Source organism: Oxyura jamaicensis, chromosome Z (assembly GCF_011077185.1).
Source record: "Oxyura jamaicensis isolate SHBP4307 breed ruddy duck chromosome Z, BPBGC_Ojam_1.0, whole genome shotgun sequence".
Lineage (NCBI taxonomy): Eukaryota > Metazoa > Chordata > Aves > Anseriformes > Anatidae > Oxyura > Oxyura jamaicensis.
In genome coordinates, this window is record NC_048926.1 from 82,502,618 (window position 1) to 82,526,279 (window position 23,662).

The 23,662-nt window shown below is 40.7% G+C and overlaps 2 protein-coding genes across 4 annotated transcripts in view; one reads left to right on the top strand and one right to left on the bottom strand.

Annotated features, from left to right (window-relative positions):
• Positions 1 to 958: 958 nt before the first annotated feature.
• Positions 959 to 3,753, top strand: SLC25A51 (solute carrier family 25 member 51). The gene has a single exon (XM_035310927.1). The coding sequence runs from the start codon at positions 1,080 to 1,082 to the stop codon at positions 1,953 to 1,955; it is 876 nt and encodes a 291-aa protein (XP_035166818.1). The 5' UTR covers positions 959 to 1,079; the 3' UTR covers positions 1,956 to 3,753.
• Positions 3,754 to 9,583: 5,830 nt separating this feature from the next.
• Positions 9,584 to 23,662, bottom strand: part of DCAF10 (DDB1 and CUL4 associated factor 10) — a 15,064-nt gene continuing 985 nt past the window's right edge. Inside the window, exons 1-7 of one of the 3 annotated variants that reach the window (XM_035310924.1) lie at positions 22,954 to 23,111; positions 21,227 to 21,340; positions 15,957 to 16,154; positions 15,383 to 15,585; positions 14,558 to 14,668; positions 13,318 to 13,463; positions 9,584 to 10,972 (exon numbers count right to left, since the gene is read on the bottom strand). In XM_035310924.1, the coding sequence (XP_035166815.1) occupies positions 10,628 to 10,972; positions 13,318 to 13,463; positions 14,558 to 14,668; positions 15,383 to 15,585; positions 15,957 to 16,154; positions 21,227 to 21,340; positions 22,954 to 23,039 (1,203 nt within the window). In that variant the 5' untranslated portion in view covers positions 23,040 to 23,111 and the 3' untranslated portion in view covers positions 9,584 to 10,627. Of the gene's footprint in view, positions 10,997 to 13,317; positions 13,464 to 14,557; positions 14,669 to 15,382; positions 15,586 to 15,956; positions 16,155 to 21,226; positions 21,341 to 22,953; positions 23,112 to 23,662 lie in introns of those variants that run through there. The other 2 variants (XM_035310923.1, XM_035310925.1) reach the window with 2 other exon arrangements.

Here is a 23,662-nt window from a genome sequence, read left to right on the forward strand (position 1 = left end):
CCCAGCATTCAAGGCGCAGCCTCACCAGAGCCGAGCACAGGGCGACAAACACCCCCCTAGTCCTGCTGGCCATGCTATTTCTGATACAAGCCAGGATGCTGCTGGCCTTCTTGGCCACCCAAGCACACTGCTGGCTCCTTGCTCAGCTGTCTGTTAACCAATACCCCAGGTCCCTTTCTGCCAGGCAGCTCTCCCACCACTCTGGTTTTTTACCCAGCGAAGCTTACGCCCGTCCAAGCCGTGAGCAGCCAGTTTGTCCAGAATGCTGGGGAAGGGTGTACAAAGCTTTACACAAGTGTAGGCAGACAACATCACAGCCTTTCCCTCAGCCATTAAGGGGGTCACCTTGTCACAGAAGGAAATCGGGTTCATCAGGCAGGACCACATACAGTTGCCCTGTATGCGCTGCATGATGGCACTCACGATGACCTGCTCCATCAACTTCCCTTGGCACCACAGTCAGACTGACAGGCCTGTAGTTTCCTGGGTCCTCCTTCCAGCCTTTCTTGTAGATGGGTGTCACATTTGCTAGACTCCAGTCAACTGGGACCTCGCCGGATAGCCAGGACATAGCCAGATGGAGCTCAAGTTGGGCTTCTAATTTTCTGCCTGCACAGCTCCATGATATCCTCAGCCTATCTTTTCTGAATAGTTTGTAGCCACACATTGCATCACCCCACCGTGTTTCAGTGATGGCCATGATGTCGTAGTTTTCCCACTGCACAGCAGGTTCCAGCGCCTCTTGTTTGTTGCCCGTGCTGAGTGCATGAAGGGTTCATATCTCAGTTTGCTTCCCAATTTGTTTCTGTTTTAATTAGAAAATTTACAGGGAGGAAAAACTGTGTTTGTTGAGGCTTATGAGACTTGCGTAGAAAACAGAACAGCATCTGACAAATTGGCGTTTACTGCTTTTCTCCTTCAAATTTTAAGGGCTTTTTTTCTGGCTGTGCAACACTGAGTGTTATTTGAGTAAACCACTATTATGAAAAGAAGCTGGGCCACCTGCAGCTTTGCTCATGTTTTTTCTTCTCTTTTTGATGTAGGAAAAGAGGACTGAGATATACAACAGTAAGAAAAGTATGATGGATTCAGAAGGTTTTGCCCCAGCAGATTCAAAGGAAGAGCTCAGCAGTGACGTTACAGATACCTCTGGTAAACATTACCTATGTGGCTACTGTGCAGCCTTCACAAATATAGCCGTTACTTTTCCCATCCAAAAGGTCCTCTTTCGACAGCAGTTGTATGGTTTGAAAACAAAGGATGCAGTACATCAGCTGCAGAAGGATGGAATGAGAAATCTCTACCGTGGCATCCTTCCTCCATTAATGCAGAAAACTACAACACTGGCTCTAATGTTTGGCTTGTATGAAGATTTCTCATCCTTACTCCATAGCCACACAACCGCTCCTGAGCTCCTCACGCGCAGTATGGCAGCAGTGCTTGCAGGGACTACAGAAGCTGTTCTTACACCTTTCGAGCGTGTTCAGACTTTGCTTCAGGACTACAAACACCACGATAAATTTACAAACACATACCAGGCTTTCAAGGTACTGAAGGCGTATGGGATGAGAGAATATTATCGGGGATTGGTGCCTATTCTGCTCCGAAATGGACCGAGTAACGTACTCTTCTTTGGTCTGAGAGGACCTATTAAACAATGTCTGCCTGAAGCAACTTCTTACAGCACTCACTTGGTCAATGACTTCATTTGTGGAGGGCTGTTGGGTGCCATGCTGGGATTCTTGTTTTTTCCAGTGAATGTTGTAAAAGCTCGTATGCAAGCACAAATTGGTGGTGAATTTCAGTCCTTCTCAACAGTTTTTGTGAAGATCTGGCTGGAACGTGATAGAAAATTGATCAACCTTTTCAGAGGAGCTCATCTGAATTACCATCGTTCTGTCCTGTCCTGGGGGATAATCAATGCAACTTACGAATTCTTGCTAAAGCTGTTATGAAAACCACTTAATCTTCCTTCAGCCCTTCTGTTCACTTGGGTGTTGGCATGTTTGATGTCACTTAATCCCTGGGAACAGTTCCTGCATAGCGTGAAAGGTAATTCGTCTTGGCCTTCACTATATATGGAGTAAATGGTGATGCATCTAAACCTTGGTGCAATTATGACTAGCTTTTTAAAGTATTTATTTGCCATCAGGTGAATTTACTCATAATGAAACTACTAGACAAATGCAAGGTGTATGTAGAAAAGCAAACAAAAACCAAAACCAAAACGTGTATCCAGCAGCTTATTTCATATCAACTCCCAACAGTTTTCAACACTCCGTGTCTGACTGCACTCCACCGTGCACGTTGTAGAACATGAAAGTCAAGAAGGGGCTGATGAAAATTAATTCCCTTGCTTGATAAACTTCAAAATCTTCATTTAAGAACATTTTCAAATGTTTTAGGGTCCGAAATACTCATTATTGTTCAAAGCTAAATGAACAAATACAGATGGGGATAAGTTTTTTGAATTTTATGCTTAAGCTAAGCCTACGCAAACTTTTCTGCCAGCTGTCGTGATGCTTGGCTTTAACAGAACATTTCATTCAGCAGCATAAAAGCAGTTACTGAATGTTGACTCCAGTGTAAGCTGACTCAAGTTCAAAGTGGGATTTGTGTGTGTGTGTGCATGTGTGCACGCCTTCATGTGGAAAGGGAAAAGTGGAAGGAATGAAACAGAAATCATACTGAAGCTTTAAAGTGTCCTTCCTTGTTAAAAATCTTCTAATTGTAAATGTGGAGCTTGTTCTGTGCTTTTTTTTTTTTTTTTTTCATTACTTCTTTTTCTGTTGTTTTACAGCTATGGGGCCAGAAAGAAGACGGCTCTTTTTGTAATGCTTGTGAAATAGATAAGCTTCCCATTGTTGTAGAAGTAGGTCAGGAACAGCTTTTCTGTACTTGAGGTATCTTGTCTCTTGCAAATTACTTTGATTTTTCTTTTGGGCTATGAGTTAATTGATCACAAGAAGGTTGTTTTTTTTTTTTTACCTGAAAATTGGAGTTCCGTCTCCTTGATGTGTACACCTAACAGTTCTGTAAGACAGAATTGTACTGCAGCACTGAGAACATAAAATTTCTGGGTCATAACCCGCATTGGTGAGTCTGTGATTATAGTACAGAAGATACCAGAAGACAGACAAAGTTTGTGTGAGAAGCAGCTAAGTAGGAAAGATGTAGCACTTGGAGAAGCGTTAAGAGACTTCTGTAGGCACGTGCTGTTAAAGACTTAGAGAAGCATGCAGTACTGTGTGTCTTACAGACTTGGAAGTTGAGATGTGTAAGACTACAGTCCTTAGGGAAAAGGACAGGAGAAGGATAAGCATGGTTATCATAAACCAGGCGAAGGTCTTAATGAAAAGCGTTTGATTCTCCTGGGGACGTTTTTTCATTAAACTGTATATTTAAAGCCACCATCAGTTTTTGGAAGGGGGAGGACAGGAAAGCTTTCAGAAACTTTCCCAAGTTGTTCTTTTCATAAACTTTGTAGTAGCTACTACTTTTCCTGTTTGCTAGACTGTCTTAAAATGCTGGTTTTAATCAGTGTGTTACGACTGTAATCATAATATACTCCATAGCTTCACAGTCAAAAAGAGCTTGGCACATTGCTATATCTGAATGTTGTGGTTATCTGCATTGAAATAAAATGTTTATTGAATGTTTGTTAGTGGCAGCATCTGATTTTTACCAGTGTATTGTTTTTTGTAATCACTCCTTGATGGAATAAAAAAAGTGTATCCTGTTTGTCCTGTGGAAGATACTGTATGCTTCTCTAATGTTGCGGAATTTGAAGAGCTGAACCTAAGAGTTTAATGTAAGCCTGCCACTGATTGGTGGTGGTCATTACTGCAGCAAAAAAACAATTGCACATCTGTTGCCCTCTCTGCTTATGCGGCATGGGTCAATGAACATGGTGAAAGTGTGTCATAGTAGAATTGTGTTCAAGGATAATCTTTTCTTTGTTTTCTAAGTACTACCAGTTTTACAACACAAAGTAATTCTATCTTACATATCTTTCATGTGTAAGAGGAGAGATACTCATAAGGAGTGAAGAGAGGGGTCCAGTGAGCTTTGGCACAGTAAGTCTACGTACCAGTTAGAGTGAGATGGAATAGGATGTGTTGCCAGTGTTGGAACGCAGCACGGAAAGAGCTACGATGGTTCAGCTAAACTGAGAACAGGTTGGCTCAAGCTAGTTTCAAGTTTGCTTTCAAATATTAACCAACTGATTATAACCAGGCTAACTGAATTCCATGTCAGAATTTAAGAGTAGAGCTGACACACGCATCTCCAGAGTAATCATGAGCTGGCAGCATTTCTGTGTGTTGGGCTTTGTGTAGCCCAGGGTTACTAGCTTCTCCATTATTGTTCTTGGGACACTATTATGATTATTTCCAGCTGAAGGAGGAAAGGGAAATTCTACTGATGATAACAGGAATACTGCTGTGTGACAGACTAATGGGGAGAATTTTGGTGATAACTAGCTTGAGCACAGAACAACATTGTAAGAATTCCTCTGTCCCTGAGACATGTTTCTGTTCTGAATACTGTGTACACCTATTTTAGGCAAATTAGGTCTCAGCAATTGCATGTGTCTTAGATTTGTCCCGTTCTTAGTTGTAAATCAAGATGATACTGAGCAAAGGCACTGTGCCTCTTGCATGTGTTACAGCAAAGTGGCAGTCTGTGCCACAAGTGATGCTGAGGCAGAAAGAGCATTTTTTTTTTTTTCTTGCAGGTGCTGTTTTCATTGTGTTTAATGGTAAGTGGCTTTGCAGGAATGCCAGCTTTCACAAGTGGAAGCATGATTGCCAAGTGTCACAGTTCACAAGAGCAGCCTGCAGGCCTGCTCAGGCACACCTGTCCCTGACCAAGGTGGGGGAACCAGGTTTCAATTTTATAATCTCCACTGGGGGCACACTGTGGCCTTTCACCACTGCATAACGCCTTCAGCAACATTTTACAAGCGCAGCAATGCTCTTGGGGTGCTGCCTTCAAGGGTATGAAGAGGTGCTCTACCCAAGGGGTAATGGCTCAGGCAACAGATTGCTCAGCAACGCTTAGGTTTGTGATTATCATTCCAGCTTCAACGTATATCCTGCTTTCTAGGCTTCACGAGTGAGCTGTTTCTTCCCACGAACGTGCTCAAGCGAAGAAACTAGTAGAGGGAGATGTGTGTATGCAGATTTCACTCTAAAGCACTCTTTTTTTTTTCTCTCTCAGTTCAAGTTAATATGCAAGAAGCAATGAGTGTTACAGAACAAAGGTCAGTGTAGGATAAATACATTAAAATAGATTTTAATTCACTGAATTATTAAATGCTTAATTTATTATGCAAGCAAGAGAAACTGTCCACAAATAGTAAGTTACTGTACAGCTCTAAGTACAATAGATTCAGAGCAGTTCTGATATTTTTTTGTATTGTATTAAAAGGCTACACTTCATACTATGAAATCTCAGGTATTTCAAAATATTTACATGCCCAATTTGTTGTAGTATTAAAAACCTTACACTTAAATGAAGATACTTAGTGCGTAAGAAAATGCACCATCGACTAAGATCAGGAAATTACAAGTTTTGTTTTCCTGCAGGACAAAAATATTATGGTTGTCAACCTTCTTTTACTCCTACTTCTTAGAATCTTGTAAACTTGTTTTTTTAAAATTAAAAAAAAAAAAAGCTTCCATAGGGCAAGTTTATTTCTTCTTGCTAAGGGTTTGTATTTTATAGAACAACAGACCCATTACTTACGGTATCAGGACCTATTATATATTATACATCAGTGTTACCCAAACTAAAAACAACAAAACCCACAAAAAAAAAAAATACCTTTACATTCTTATTCTGGTAGCGGGCAAGCTGTCTTTACTGAGGGTCAAAGAGTGCAAACAAATGCATATGTGGGTATCAAGTGTGCTTTTCCCCCTATCCCCAATAATTCTGTGGGAGGTTATATTTTTCCCTGAACTGACCATGTTTGAATGATGCCCAGTGGCTGTATATATCCTGAAATACACATATGTACTTCATCAAAAAATTGCACATACATGAATGTCAATTTATAGTCCCATTAATAGTTTCTCTCCCTCTCCCCACAAATGCATGATGGTGCTGCAGTGATGTAAAGACTGACCTCCAATGAAATACTTGGAAAATGTGTTTACTCCCACAACATACAGTCACTGGACTATTATGAAAGGAGTGCTAGCTTCAAACACCAGTTTGGTTCCTGTGAACACTGCTAAAAGTTGACATTCCCATGGAGATCTTAAGCAGTTTATCTGCTTCTGCTGACCAGCTATGTTGTGAAAGAAGGAATTACTTTACTATGGAAATCAATGAATATGAAACCATGCCCCTAAAAAGCATATTGTATGCTTTACAATCAAAGAGCTCCATCTTCATTAGAAAAAGTATGAAATCCATCAAGTGATTTAACACTTGAATGGTCAAGAAGTTTAAAGACACTGGTTTAAGCCACTACTGTTAGTGCGGTCTTTGATATACCATTTAAGTTTTATACAGCTTTGTCCCTAAGACATTTAAGGGTGCAAAGTTAAGAATTTGTCTTTTGAAACATAAACTTTTTTTTGGCTACCTAGAGAGATCCAAAGCTCATTGAATTACTTCAGTAATTCAATAAGGCAAGATAAGGATTTAGAAAGACAAAAAAAAACCTGTAAATCATTCCTTCAACCAAACTGTAACTACAAGGCATATCAGTTATAAGTAATTGAATAGTGTTTCAGTAAGTGTTTTATGAAATTTACAGATAAAATATATTAGCTTTAACTGAAAAGTTCCAGGTACTGTTGAAAAGGAGTAGTCCAATAATCACAATCTAATTTTATTTATTTCTTCGAGTTCAAACTTACCACAATGTAATCAGAAGAGTTTGGTAAGATTGCTACAGCATATACGGACAGAATGCTTCCTATGAATTGTGTTCCAGCAGCATTCAAAAAGTACGAGTGTTTAAAACTAAGAGTGATGCTGTTCTGGAAAATAAGGCATATCCCCATCAATGGTTTCATCGGTGTAATTTTGAGTTCAAGACAACAGTTTCAGCAACAACAGAATTGCTCTAAAGTTACGTATCTAAAAATTTTCCAAAGCACAACTTGCTATCTGAGAAGTCTGTGGGCACATATCTGTATGTAAAATTAACTGAGCTATTCTCCCTCCTCCAGCTGGGATGATGTTCTACTTAGACACTAATGCCAAATGATTCAGATGGAAAACCATGAGAACTGAAAATTTAGGACACTTTCTAAATAACAGGAATTTTGTCAGTTTCATATACTAGATGACTTGAAGGTACTCCTTTAGCACCCAGCTGAGCTACTGAAAACCCAGTGCAGGAGTAATTGACTAGTCCTCAAATGATCAAATATCCATTACTGAAGGCTTTTTATTACTGAATAAATTCACCAAAAATTTAGAATCAGAGAATCCCAGAATGGTTTGGGTTGGAAGGGACCTTACAAAGCACCCAGTCCCACCCCCCCTGCCATGGGCAGGGACCCCTGCCCCCAGCCCAGGCTGCCCCAGCCCCATCCAGCCTGGCCTTGGGCACTGCCAGGGATGGGGCAGCCAGAGCTCCTCGGGGCAGCCTGTGCTGGTGCCTCACCACCCTCAGAGTAGAGAAGTTCCTCCTCATATCTTAATCTACATCTACCTTCTTTGAGTTTAAAGCCATTATTCCTTGTCCTATTGCTATACTCCCTGAGAAAGTCCCTCCCCAGCCTTGCTGTAGGCCCCCTTAGGTATTGGAAAGTTGTTATAAGGTTTCCCTGGAGCTTTCTCTTCTGCAGGATGAACAAGCCCAACTCCCTCAGCCTGTCTTCGCAGGAGAGGTGCTCCAGCCCTTGACCATCCTCACAGCCTTCCTCTGGACCTGTTCTAACAGGCCCTTAATGCACAGGAGCCTTAAGTGCCTTAAGTTTCAATGACTTCACCACTACCACCCTGAGTATGCTACCTTCAGAAATTCAAAACCTGAAGAGAATCATCAGGTGTATACATTTCCAGCTGTCTTCACAGGTATCTCCTTTTCCCCCAAGCTGAATTTTTGCAAAAAGGCTTTTTAAGAGAGTCTTGGAAAGCATGCTCAGTGGAAAGTGAATCTGAATAATAAAATGACAGCCCTTTTCGGGTAGAGTTTGCTACTGAAATCATTGTATGCTTTGTCAGCAAAATCTTAGTTAAATATTCACAGAAGATCTTAGAATACTTATGTGATAAACTCATATGCACGTAAGAGACTGAAATGACTGCACAGGATTAGCTATATTACATTGAAGTGACCAGCCTGATGGGTGAGGGAAGGGCAGAGGGCACTGCCTACCTGGACTTCAGTAAGCCCTTTGGCACTGCCCTCCGTAAGATCTTCATAGAGAAGCTGCTGATGTATGGGTGGGATGGGCAGCGAGGTGGATACAAGACCAACGGAATGGTCAGGCCCAGAGGGCAGCACAAAGTCATGTTGGAGGCCAGTGATTAGTGCTGTATGCCAGGGGTCAATACTGGGTCCAGTCCTGTTTTAGTGTCGTCATTGATGATCTGGATGATGGGGCAGAGTGTACCCTCAGCAAGTTTGCAGATGACAAAACCGGGAGGAGTGGCTGAGAGGCCAGAGGGTTGTGCTGCCATTCAGAGGGACCTTTACAGGCTGGAGAAACGTACTCTTGGGCTAGGAGAGTTCAACGAGGGGAAGTGCCGAGTGCTGCCCCTGGGGAGAAACAACCCCAGGCACCAGGACATGCTGGGGGCCACCCAGCTGGAAAGCAGCCTGGCAGAAAATGACTAGGGGACCTGGTGGACGCCAACTTGAACATGAGCCAGCAATGAGCCTTCACTGTAAAGAAGGCCCTTGTACTCTTGGCTACATTAGGGAAAGAAAGTATTGCCAAGCAGGTCGAGGAAGGTGATCCTTCCCCTCTCTTCAGGGCTTGTGAGGCCATACCTAGAGCTCCATGTCCAGTTCTGTGTTCCCCACGGCAAGAGGTGCATGGAGCTGCTGGAGAGAGTCCAGCAACGGGCCACAGAAATGATTCAAGGTCTGGAGCATCTGGCCTACAAGGAACTAAGAGAGCTGGGGCCATCTACAGAAAGCAAGGCTCAGGAAGGATCTCATCAGTATCAAAAGGGACAGTATAAAGAGAACAGAGCCAGGCTGTTTTGGGTAGTGCCCAGTGCTGGGAAAAGAAGCAATGGGCACACACGGCAGCATAAGAGGGTCCCTCAAAATGTCTGAAACACTTCAGTGTGTGGGTGACTGAGTACTGGATCGGGTTGCCCAGAGAGGTTTTAGAGCCTTCCTCCTTTGGAGATACTCAAAAGCCGTCTGGGATACGGCCCTGGACAACCTGCTTTAGTATGGCCCTGCTCGAGCAGGAAGGCTGGATCAGATGACCTCCAAAGGTCCCTGCCAATCTCTACCAGTCTGGGATTTTGTGATGAACTTGAGGGATAAAAAGTGGCATTCATAACTCCATATGTGATTTAATAGTGAACATTAACATGTTTCAGATTTTATGATTAGCCCAGTTAAATCCAAATGGATCTTACTTTTAGACTGGAAGGCTTCTAATCCATTCCCATACTGACAATACATATGAAGAAATACTTATCTAGTTACACTACAGAAACTTCCTAGTTGAATTCCTCTCTTAACATTAATTTGTAGAACGGTTAGAGGAAATACAGCCTTAACACGAGCGGAAATTCTGCAGTGTTCATTTACAAACACAGGATGAATGTTTCTGTAACTGATGTGGAAAGCTTCCCACAAAAGAAACCCTACTGACTGAGGAGTAAGAGACATCCACTAACCATACACATTGCAAGAAACTTTCTCTTTGATTCATTTGCAGTGGATACAGCACAAGATGTTTAGATCTGTTAAGCTCTTGTTTCGCTGACCCAGGCTTTTCCAACTAAATTCTGAGGAAAAAAATGCAGCTACATCTCCATACAGAACCTCTTCCTTCTGGCAATAATTAAAATATATGCAATCAAGGAAAAACAGCCTAGAAAGATTTTTAAGGACAACAAATCTTTACAGAAAGTTTATCTTTTTCTTTTTTTTTTCTAGCCAATCACAAATAACCAAATTAGTAAACAAACAAAAACATTTCTGTCTTTTTGTGCCAGCTAAACTAGCATGCACAAAACCTGTTCATTATCAATCATGGTACAACGGTTTTGGCAACAGAAAAAGTCCTTTGGAACGAAGAGGTGTCGTAACAGGGAAGCCTGGTTGAGTTTTAGCTGAACTCCTACCCGCACACCAGCTACATTTTGTTCAGTTAGCCCACGTTAGGTCATATTGCCGAAAATTACTCGGAAGTATTATTGTATAAACCAACCAGAATGATGACTCAATGGCACAGGATCAGCAGGAGCAGAATTCTGCCTAGAAGGCTAAAAACACAATGCATGGAGCCTGACTTGCAGATATGATATGAGAATGTATACAGTGCTGGACTGAGAACTCATGTCATTATTATGTTCTGAGACCATAGTAACTATGATCTTCTCTGGATTTATGGGATTTCGAACACACTTCAACTAAACTGAAGTAATTTAAACCACAAACATCTGAAGGTCCTGTTGATGCACAATGCGCCTAGAACTTTGGCTGATACAAAGAAACACGTCCACTAAGGCACCCCGAGGCAATCTGACAGTGAGTTGGAGAGAACTTTGTTGTCAGTACCACATCATTGTGAGAATAGAGGGAACGGATTTCTTTCAAGGGACCAGCTTCTTTGGGCAAACAGTCAACAAGTTCACTGCAGTATGCATCAAACCCCAACAAGCGGATCCCAAAGCCATGCGGGGATGAAATCATCCGGCCATCAGGACTGAAACAAAGCTCTTTGATGTAACCCCGGCCCACATTGGCTTCTTCAATGCAATGAGTCAATCGCAGGGAGCAACGAGGTGAGACAGGGCGCACAGGGGCTCCTTCCTGGAATTCATAGACACAAGTCCACTAAAGGGAGAGTCAGAGAAAGGAACACTGAGAGTAAAGCACTGCAAATATGCATTCACTCCTGCTGCATGTAAAGTAAGTAACAAAGGAATGACCCACACATTGCTTATCTACTCCTCGATAAGCGTTTACTATGAGACACTGAAAACTGGCAGGTTCCTTGACATCTTGTATTTGAGTGGCCTACGTAAACCAGACATTTAGCATCAGAACTTTTTTTTTTTTTAATTAAATAGTTGCTAGATATATCCTTTGAAATCTAGTTTTTAAAAGAGCAAAGCATAATCCTTTGGACAAGAGTCTGCTCTAATATAGTGAGCGTTTAAGTGAAATCTACAATAAAGCAGAACTCAGCTTTGTCCAATATACAATTACCCTTTGACATTTTGTGCCCTTAACTTCAAAAGGAAGAAAGTCTTGAAACAAGACAAGTAGATGAAGGAATGTTATGAACAGCTCTATAACCAGCTTGTTACCTGTGAGATGGACAGGGACTTTAATGAGCAATCTAACAATCTAATCTCAAACCAAATGCAAGATCACTCCATGACAAACTAAATTTACGTCATCGTGGAAGACTCAGATATAATCACAAGACAGAAGAAATGTTTTTTGTTCTGTTCAATGTATTCTGTTAAAGTAAACACAAAGAGAACAATACTAATGAATATTAATAGTAAACAGTAAAGCAGATACTTGGACTCTGGGAAGTTATAACTCGGTCAGCCATCAGTATCAACCAACCCAATATTATATTTGCCTTTTCAAAAAACTCTGCAGTGTGTACTAGTTTGATAAGATTACAGAATCAGCACTGAAATTTCTAAGCAATCTGCTATGCTTCCACTCAGTCCTCTAAATATTTGTGTGCTGCCATTAGAACGAGTGGCTTTATTCCAAAAATAAATAAATAAATAGATAGATCAATTTTCATCAGTTACCAGATTAACTAAACTATTTGTTAAACGCTTAAATATTCAATGAAATTAAATATTCAAATAATTATTTGGAATGGGTTGCCCAGGGAGGTGGTGGTGTCACCATCCCTGGGGGTGTTTAAGGAAAGGCTGGGACTTTGTGCTTAGGGACATAGTTTAGTGGGTGATATTGGTGGTAGGGGGATGGTTGGGCCAGATGATCTTGGAGGTCTTTTGCAGACTTTATAATTCTGTGTTTTGCAATTCTGAAATAAATATAAAACCTCTGTCTTAGATTAAACAGGGAGGTCTGCACAACTGTTAAAGCAATAATATTGAAATAAGCTTAGGAGGAAAAGATGGTTACAAGTTGACTGACTGGTGTGACCTAGGTGTTCTGAGACTTTGGCTGGAATCTGAGTTACAACTGAATTTGAGTTAACCCTGCCAGTTACTACATCAAAAGCAGGTACTCCCAAACAAAACTTGCAGGTTCTTGCTTTTTGTATGCAACCCATGAGAAGGGGTTTTTCATTATTTCTGACTGCATAATAGACTGCTTGTTTTTATGTCCCAGTGCAACATATGCCATTACGTGACATGTCACAAATACAATCTACGGAACATAATACAAAACTGGTCTCAAAGTCCACTGTAACTTATTTAAAGCAGTATTTAGGGGAGTGAAATTTGCAAGTTGCATTTGAGCTGTAGCTGGTCTTGTAAGTTAGTATTTCACATAAAGGCTTGAAATGGATTCTGCCACAAAGATCACTGATACCACCTTTATTTTTAAATTGCAGAATGTTTCAGATGAGATCACTGAAGTTGCATAAGCATCACTGCAGTTAATAAGGTTCAAACCCATGGTGTCGCAGTTTTAAGCGGATGCAGAAATCTGCCCCAAATTTTTTTCACAATGGTGCAGGAGCAGTCTCTGGAAAGCATCCATCGGCATAGCAGAAGCACTTTATCCTTGCAACACTGACAGATATATGCACTTGAGGAATTCAGAGGAGCTTCTCTGCTTAACTTAAAATATGCTCACCACTACACAACTGTGTAATCCTCTGTCTTTTACAAGTTCCTTCTTCCTATATTTGGGTGAGTACATATTTTTAAGTCATTTGGCAGCCCAGGAGCTGTTTGAAAAGTTTTAACCAAGCTGTACCTATAAAATGTATTCCATGGAAGAGTTAGGCAACAGGAATACTGAATAAAGAAAGAGAAATACTTCATAATAAGAAAGAGAAATACTTCATAACCCTGGGCTAAGATTAATTATTTCTGCTTACAAATGCACTAATTTATTCAAATGCAAACTTACCCCAAATAACAGATTTTCAATATAGTTGTACGATTGATACATCTTACTTAAAAGTTCCTAAGAAACATTTGTTTTACCTCTTGGTCATCTGTATTACTTGAGCACCGAAGAAGAGTAGCCCACCCTTTTGGATGTAGCTGCAATGATGTAATGCAGTTGCCTCGGTCTCTCTCTCCAGGAACCTCTGGCGTTAAGACCTCCAGACTATTTCTAGGTGATCCACCTAAAAGGGGAAGTAAACTGTAAGTCTAGATGAATTCTATGCATTAACTTTCACCTCTCTCTTCAGTCTACTGCTGAAACTATGTCAAGTGTATTGACACCCTCGTCTGTCTGTTAGAAAAGACTGTGCCTTATGAAAAGCTAGATCAGAGAGGTTATACTAACAACTGAAGTTAATACCAATGAACTCAGTCCTGGTTCCAAATAGCTTCTTATTTTGAAATTCACCTTCCAAAACCTGTGTTAAATCATCCCATGTTGTTGTCTAAAGTCAGGGTTAATGTTCCACACAAACACATAATTAAAACAAAATCTAGAATACTTTTTTTTTTTTTTTTTTTTTAGTAAGAACTGCTATTTTTAAAATGTTACAATGTCATTCTCAAATTCTTATTAAGTCTGCTCAGCTGCGTGCAGGTATACTCCCTTCTCCTCCTCACTGTGAAAGAAGTTTTCACTGGTAAATCATGCCCCGGGGTCCAGATAAGCTTCCTTATGTTCCTAACTATGTTTGAACATCTCACAACTGTAAGTAATAAAAACTTTATCCTTAGTTTAAATCAGCAAGCAAATTAGAAACTATTTATCAATTTGCCAAGTTCATGCTGACTATTTGAAAGTGTATCCTAGATTCAGAGGAAGCCTGCTAATCATGGGATCAGTCTTCCTAGTTCTGTGTTTAGGATTTGCATGGAGAAACAGCAGGTACATGTTCCCATCATTAAGGAAAACAAAAAGCAAAACACAGCTATGTACTGCTCTGTTCATTTTTTCCCTAAAGGTCATTCACATGAGGTTTGCTGGAGGGAAAACAAACAAACAAACAAAAAACAGGGAAAAGGCAGCATGCCTGCATAACAAAAATAATGTACTAATATGAAATAAAATCTCATTGCTGTTTTCAGGCCTCTTGGAGGAAAAAAATAAAAATAAAAAAATTAGAACTCCAGATTTTGATGCACAATGATATTTTATTGGTTTAACAGAAGTCATAGCAACGCTTTTAAGTCCACAGAGTAAACACAGTATTTCCCTGTCATTCTCTAGTCTCTCTTGGCTACAATGAATTGAAGTTCCTGATACTTATTTTCCTACCTTCTCGCTGTGAGGACCGTGACATCTGTTTCTCAGACAGTAGACCTGACTCATTCTGGTGACATGGTGAACCAACGGTTCGAGAAGCAGACGAACTTGAAGATGTTATCTCTGCAAACAGCAACACCGTATGAAGATAACTAAACACAGACCATTTACTCTCTATGTCCTTCACTTAACTCTTCCTAGCAATGTTAAGTAAAGCATAAGGGGAAAGCATCTTGATAAGAAAACACCATCCAAAGATCCGTCTACAGCCTAAAAGCACCATTTTGATGTACCTCATACAAATAAAATGCCAGCACAACAAACTATTACGAATATGGAGCAAGTTGTACTCCTTCGTTTTCATGTGCTTTCACTACTTTTCCTCTGGCCACTAACAGACATCCGAAACAGGAGTTTGTCACTGTTTGGCTGTTAGTGCTGCAATGTGGGAAGAAGCAATAAAATTTTAGAGAATATGATTCTACCAGGTCTGTTTTTGAGAGCAACTGCACCAGCACTTAATTTCTGGAGTGTGCACAGTCAGCCTATTCAGCATGAGTTACTTTTATTACAGGACCAAGGATGCTATATAAATAACACTAGAATAACAGCCTGAGGTGACAATATTCCACAGACTACGTCCTGTGATGCTCAAGTCTTTATAACAAAAATCACTTGGACTGAGTCAGAATGTTAGTACAGACGTGAGACCCATGAAGAGCCGAAGAGATCCTCTGCAAAATCCTTGTGACTCCACCTCTCCCTTCTTTTGCTAAGAGCATCACACAGAACACCTCTATCACAGAAACTGTTACAGATTTTTGCACAAGCATTTACCTGAACTTGATGTAGTCCTCCTAGCTCTTAAAATTGGGTAGCTGCCAACCTCTAAAGATTTGTTTAGATCAAGGTCATGCAAAATCAGAAGATATCCAGAGGATGTTGAGATCAGCATTTTGGAACAGTCTGGTGTCAACCTCATTCTCATAAGAAAACGGGTGTGAAAAAACTTCTTGTGAGGACATCCATCTTCTGTGCACCTGTATAGTGGAGGGAAACAAAAAAAAAAAAAAAAAAAAAAAAAAAAACACCGGAATAACTGGAAAGAAAATGGAAAGTGCATACTTATAATTTCCAGAGGAGTCCAGGACATGCTAAGCATCCTTGTCTATCCTAAACCTCTTTCTGCATGTTGTCTTTATCCTACTTATTTCATTACAATTTGGTCTATCAGTACTCACATTTTCAAATCTTCTTGATGGTGAAGAAATTTTCATAAAGGACAAGCTACATTTCATAGTATTAGCAAACAGCTCTCTTCTCTTTTTAGCAACTGGACTATTACAATATAAAGCTGATGTGAAGTCTAGGCAAGAATTAGAAATCTAACAGCACAAACACAGACACATACCTGTTTGTATCCCAGATGATCACATTTCCATCAAACCCTGACGTTACTAGTAGTCTGGTATTGGTATCATACTCGATGTTCTTAACCCAACTGGTGTGACCATGCAAAGTGCACACTTTTGTGTTCAGCTTTCTCAGATCCCAAAGTGCTATTGTAGTGTCATCGGAACAAGTTGCAAACAGTCGATTATCTAGAAATCTGAAAATTCAAGAAAAATACTGTGGCTGCTTACTGCCTTTTCTAAACAAAATAAACTGGGATTTAAGTTAACACAGGAAAAGTAGAATGGCTGCACAGAAAAAAAATCACATGTAGTAAAATATTTGTTAATAAGAATTGCAGTTCTGTTAAAAAACAGTACTGTGCTATTGTTTCATACCTCAACACCTCTAGTAACAAAACAATAAACCTGCACAAGCATAATAGCCTACTTTTCTTCCTCTTTTTATAAGTTAATCATATAAAGATTGCACAATCACCAGTGGGATGAATGCATACACAGAATTCCAGTAGTAATTAAATCAGTTACACATCTGTACAGTATTAATCTTTAATGAAGTTTAGCAAGTCTTTGGAAAGCCCAAATGCCACAGGAGTAGCCAGCACTAGTCTGCTGGCAAGATGTTCAAACTGACTGCTTGTCCCTGCAAAAGAAGCCAGTTAGCCTAGACTATCTGTAAATTATGCCTTTCATTTACCCCATTACTTGCCAGGTCCCTTTGCCACTTAGATCAGCCAGCACCAGAAGACAACACAAATTCTATGTGCTTTTCAGACTACATGAAGTCCTATCAGCTTGTGACAAATTAAACCCATCCTCCTCTTGACTCTTCAGCTCTACCCACATATCCACCCTTATTCTTTCCCTTCTACTCTTTAAATCTTGTTTGTTTTTCCCACCAGACATGTAAGTTCTGTCTACTGAAATATATATATATATATATATTTAATAAATACCACTCTTTATTATTCCTACTGGAAATCCCCTACTGCTTTTAAACATTGCTGCTCTGTACAGCTCAAATCCCACTGAGCTTGCCAAAGCACCTTGTACCCACACTCCCTTTAGTTAAACTCCTGAATTCCTCACTTTGGAATGCCTGTCTTTGCTAGGCATGACACACTGTTACTTGGCATCTAATTCAATCATTCACAAGTGAAATACCACTCTAGATCTTGAACCCACTATAATAAACAGAACACTTGTTGTAAAGCTTGAGATAGAATTTGATTAACAGGAGCCTGCTTTCAAAAATGCCCTGCCTAATCACCTTACAGGTGATTGTGCACCTGCACAAAGAACTGGTGACATCACCATTGCTGGAAGTACTTAATGCTACGCTTATCAGGGTGCTGGTAAACAAACCTGTAGCCCTGTTTATATCAGAATATTGGACCAGACAATCTCCAGAGGCCCTTTCCAGCTTAGGCTTTTGATTCAGAAACAAAATTTTTGATTCTGTGGTATGACTACAAGTTTGTACAGGCAGCTGAGAAATTCCTCTCCTGTACTGAAGACACAGAAAAACTGCCCCATTGTTTCACACAGGATATACAACAGTGCTTCTCTTAGAGACCTAATCAGGCTGATTAACTGGCCAATGTACTGCTTGCTTTACTAACCACATGGTTTATACTGCATACAGTAGTGCCGTCTTCGAAATACTTATTAGATAAAAATCTGAACACAGCCATTGGTTGCTTATTTCCCAAGAACTTTAACTAAACTTCAATCCTTCTTTGTCCATCTTTTGCTGTAGAGCCCACTTGGCTTCACAAAACCCTAGGAAAACTGCTCACTGAAGATGCAAAGCCAGGAGAAAAGAGCTATGTAAACCTTCTGCATCCAAGCTTATGCAGCACCTGGAACAGTCCCAACCAGCAAAGGTATTTTGCTCCCACATTCTGCCTTTCCTTTCCCCACAGCACAGCTTATTTGAATCCAGAGACAGTCATATGAAACTGGGTTTGTCAAATGCGAAAAACAATAGGTATACATATGAAAAAAGTGTTTACAATGAGAATTCCAGATTATCTTTGGAAACATCTGCAGAAATGGCACAAGCTGCCCAAATGTATTCAGTACTTCAATACAAATGTGCATCAGAAGAAACTGAATTGCAACATAATGTGAAATTCTGTTAAACTAGTGCAAGAACTGCATGTGTAATGCTACGTATTTCACAAGATATTTGCAGAGTATTTCTGCATCGGAGAATAGTGTAGAACTACTACGGAGAGTTGAATTGAATGAATGTGTATCATATGTATGGTGCTCGATATGCACCACATATATGGTGGATATGCACTTAACAGGTCTAGAGTTCCTGCTCACCTAAGAGATGGCAGGCTTGTCACAACGTAGTGGACAGAGAAGATGAGAAAGTTAAAAAGAACATAGGTCATACTAGTTGTATTACTACACTTAAAAGATGAAGGTCTTAATATGATCAGATGGTAATTCTTTATCGTGATAATATTGCCTTCTGACAAAATTAAATATATGTAATCACTCCAAACTGAGGTAGCGTAAGTCTGCTTAACCACCTTCAAGTCATTATATAAGGAATAATGTATGATATAAAAATGCTCTATCAGAAACAAGAGGATACAAGGGCTGGAATAAGGGTAGAAGAGGAATCAGGGCTGGATGGCTAGGAATTAAAGAGAATAAATTGAGTCTAAACGTTACTGAAGACAAAAAGGAACTATTTTCAAAAACACCGTGTGAAGACAATGTTTAATTTTAAAATGTATTTAGACAGACAAGTTATTCTTCTCATTAAGAAAATCGCTGGAAAAAAATATTCAGCTTGAATTACCCAAAGCAAAGTTAAAAAAAAAAAACAACACCAAAAGTAGCCATGGAAAGCCAGAGTTCCAAGAAATCAAGTCAGCCTAACCTGCTGTACTTAGAAAGTCAAGATGCTAAGGCAATGATGATCTACATAGAGACATGGTAAGTTACCCCTAGAAACTGCATTTTATCTTTCAGAGTTAGAACCCTACTACACCTGGTAAAAACAGCAACAAGTCCAATCACACATAACCAACTACAGTGAGACAAATCCAAATGTCTACACAATAAGTTTATGTCCTTTAAAATTTCTAAGCCTTTCTTTAAGTAGCATGATGAAGTAGTAAGATTTTAATTGCCCTGACGCCCTAAGCTAGTCAGTTATGTATGTCCATAAAAGTATTTTCCTACAGTGATATCACTACAGATGCCAACTATGCAGCAACTGCATTACATGAATGTCACTGAAATAGCCACTGCATTCAAAACACAAGTCATCAGAAAACAAACAAACAAACAAAAACAGGCAAACAGCAAGGTGTCAGTGCCTAGCTATTCAGAATGAGGCAGACCGCTGCCAAACTGCCAGAGAACAATCCTGCAATACTGAGTGTGTAAGTGATAAAGTGAAAAGTAAATGTCTAACCTACATAAACATAGCTCTCCAGGTAAGCTGATCATAGCTTGGTTTTTATCTTTATAATTATGATATCTAACTCGTAACATGCCATAATATTCCTGAGGCTGCACAGGGTTTATGCTGCAAGGTTTTGTTGAGGGGGAGCTGCAGGGGCGGCCTCTGTGAGCAGAGCCCAGCAGCTGTCCCATGTCAGATCAGAGCCAGCTCCAGCCCCAAAAGGGACCCACCACTGGCCAGAGCTGGGCTTTGATCAACATTGGTTGGGTCTCTGGGAGACTGTGTTTTTTGCCCCTTTCTTAGGGCAAGAAAAACACTGCATTGCAGCAGTTGGGAAAGAGGAGTGAGCAACCAAGAAAGAAAGAATCCTGCAGCCACGCTGGTCAGTGAAGGAGTGGCAGAAACAAAATGTTCTGCACTGACCACAAGCTCCATTCTCTTTTCCCCCTGTGCTGCTCGCAGGGGGGAGGTAGAAGATGTATGGCAGGAAGGTGGTTTTAGGATACTTTTAGTTCTCACCGCTTGTCTGGTAGTAATTGGCAATAAATTAATCTTTCCTATGATTATTTAGCCCATGACGGTAATTGAAGAGCAATCTCCCCTTTCTTACCTCAACCCATGAGCTTGTAATCATATTTTCTCCCCCCTGTTGTGGAGGGGGAGTGAGAGAATGGCTGTGTGGTGCTTGGCTACCTGTTGGTGTTAAACCACAACAGCATCATATATATTCACTGCTAAGTAACAGCCAAGGGAAAAAAAATAAAATAAAACAGATTTGCAGGAAGAGATTGGAACACACTACACCTTCTCACTGTATAAATCCACCTTTTGCCTTGATCTTGAATGCTGCATGCAACCCTGCTTAGTCCACCAAACACTTCCACAAGAAATGGAAAAAACAAAGGGAGATACAAACAGCATGGAAGAGCTTTCATTTAAGTAATGAAAATGTAAACTAGGATTCTTTCACTTGAGAAAGCCCTAATTGAAGGTACATGTGATTCAGGCATATCACACTGAGTGCTAGGGAGAAAGTAAACAGAAGTTAGTGGTTTGTTTAAAGAAAAATAAAATAAAAAAATAGAGAACATCATGTTATGCTCACAAGTTTTAAAAACCTTCTTAAATATACCTGGAAATATACTTTTGCTGTGGAACTCTGCCACATGAGGTGCAGTTGCTGAAGCTTAAATGAGATGAAAAACTGACCAAATTCAGATGCAAAAGATATCTGTCTCAGGTGAATATACCCAAATCTGCAGCAAGTGGGAGACTAATAAAAGAGTATCAGTAAATACTTCCCTCTTCTTACATACCTCTGAAAGCACCTGGCACAGGTTGCCTCAGTAAGAATATCTGTAACATTGGAATGGACTGCCCAGGAAGTGGAGCCCCTGTCCCTCAAGGTTATTTAGGAGATGTGTGGATGTGGCACTAAGGGACATGGATTAGTGATGGGACTCAGTAGGCCAGGGCTTGATGATCTTGCAAGCCTTTTCCAACCTCGATCATTTTATGATTATAAAATAAAATTAATTTAATTTAATTAATGCAAGTTAAAACAGGCACTAATGCCAAGAACTGCAGCTCCTCCGTCAACAAGAACACTTGGCAGCATTAAATACCACCATCAGTGTTTTCAGATTCCTCCTCTGCCCCTTCCCAGCCTCAAATGCAGGAGAAAAGGCAAATGGCACAAAGCAAACTGCAGCCTAATGGCTACACAAAATACGCTTTCCCCAAAATGACGCAGAACACAAACTTACTACACTCTTATCAGAAAAGCATCCATGTTAAGGAAAAAAAAAAAAAGATCTTTTTTTCATTCTGACCAACCTGATATTATTTACACAATCTTCATGAGCTTCAGAGAGAGTTTTGATGTGCTTTGAAGATATTGGGTCAAAAAGCAGCACTTCAGTCTGTTCACAAGCAACAGTCAACACAGACCTGAAGAGAAGCAGAGCAAAACAGAAACATTTGCATTTGGTTAAAGAACACATTTGTGCACACTCTACTAATCTTCAATCCCTTCATTCACAGAAACACAGCTCTGTAATTTAGCTTGGCTTTCTCTTCACATTGCACAAAACCTACAACAGTGCTGTAGGTGACTGCTATCAGACATCACATTACTAATCAAAAGAAAAGTGAGTTATCTGACAAAAGGTGTTGTCTAAATGCAGTAGTGTTGTTACCATCAACAGAAGTGATAGTCTAGGACATCCAAAGCAAGGCACTGGCACCAGTCTAAGTTTGGTATTAGCAGAGACTCGGCTGGGAGAGCAGAGAGGCTGTTACCCATGTTGTCAAATTGATCTTAGAGAAACAGTCATTGAAGCAGGCTGCCATTACTAAAGTAAGGACATAGAAAAGTCTGGAGCAAGATTTACTATCTCGTTGTACTAACTAATTCATTTTCCAGAAACAGGACAACTGTTATGAACTACAATATGAAGGACTTACTTTACTCAATCTAAAACAACAAAAAAAAACATTTTCTTCCGCATGTAAGTCCTCCATTTACCCACTCACAGCTTGTCACGGAGATGAAAATCAAAGACCTTTTCCAAATTACGCATTATGTATGAATGAGCTCAGAAAAGTTTGCAGTAAGTTCAGAGGCCTCATACAGGCACTGAAAACATCACCCGATTTCAATTTTGGCAGGTTTTCTAGTTTTCCATTAGCCTGTCCTAAGTTATCAACAATTATTTCCGTTACATAAGTTGAAAGTCTGATTTTAAATACACTAACACTACTGCGACAGTTGAGTTTGGCCTGAAAACTAGTGAATTAAATCAGTGAAGACGACCTCCACGAAAGCTGAGATGTTCCCCCAGCGCAGCAACAACTCTGACCAGTTATAGGAAGGGGGCAGTACGCCCCAGCAGTCCTTGGCCAGCAAAGCAAGAGCTGGAACAGCAGTACCCCATGGGGAGGCCAGATCTAACTGGCACTGCACCGACAGTCCACAGGTCAGATCCTTGCCCTCCTCTTGGAGTAGTGTTTTGAGGAGTCAGAAGCCAACAGTACGGGCAAGCAACGGGCGCACAGCACTGCTCACCACAGTTGGCTCTGCTGAGGGAGGTTAAAAAGGAATCAGAAGTCACCACAGCACAGAGGTGTTCTCATCAGCGCAGGTCAGAGCAGGTCTGCAACTAACCATCGGACAATTAAGCAAGCGTAAACAAGGCTTAGGCTGCCTCATCTTATATTCAGATAACTGAGGTTCGATGCCAGTTTATGCCCAACACCACTTGTGGCACACAAGGACAGGGAAGATGTCCCTGCGTTACCACATCCTTTTTGCTGGATTTGGTTTTGGACAAGATCTCTGGTTTAGCTACAGTGCAGCCTCTCACACACCAGATACAGGGGGCAGGAAAAAGACAGAATTATACCTTTTCCCAGAGTCCTGCACAAACAATCGTAAATCATAGCGCAGTTGTACAACTGCGCTAGGTGACGCTTCTGACGCTGCCACAGGAAACCTGTCCGTGGGTATTGTTTGTGTTACATCACTGTGGCTAAGCCAGAACTTCCTCAGCTAACTGCTTTACCCTGCAGAGAGGTGATGGTAGAACCTCACATCTTGGGAAGTCTGTGCACAACCTGCTGAGAATCTACAAAAGAAATTGCCTTCCATCAACGTGGTCTCTCAGGACTAGTTTTGATAATCATGGGAGCTTAACTTTACCTTCTCTGAGTAACAGGAGTGAATAAGGAGTCGAATCTCAGCACTACAGCACAATCATGGCAAAATTGTCATGAGTTCAGGTGTTCAAGGGAACCGGAACACTGTTCCAATGAAAACTCACTGAACACAGAAAAGGTGACTAGCTATCACAGGTGATGTGGATTTCAGGTGGCTACCCACACTGAAGACACCGTTGAGGTCACTCTAGAAGGTGAACTCAATCATTTTTCATGCCAAGAAAATTCAGCAATAAAGCCTACTGCAAGGTATGATTATGCAGACTTTTCTGAACTGCACTCCACAGGTACCATAAAGGAGGCTGTAGTGAGGTGGGGGTTGGTCTGTTCTCCCACATGCCTGGTGACAGGACAAGGGGGAATGGGCTAAAGTTGCGCCAAAGGAGGCCTAGGTTGGATGTTAGGAAGAACTTTACTGAAAGGGTTGTTAGGCATTGGAATGGACTGCCCAGGGAAGTGGTTGAGTCACCACCCCTGGAGGTCTTCAAAAGAGATGTAGAGCTTAGGGATATGGTTTAGTGGAGGACTTGTTAGTGTTAGGTCAGAGGTTGGACT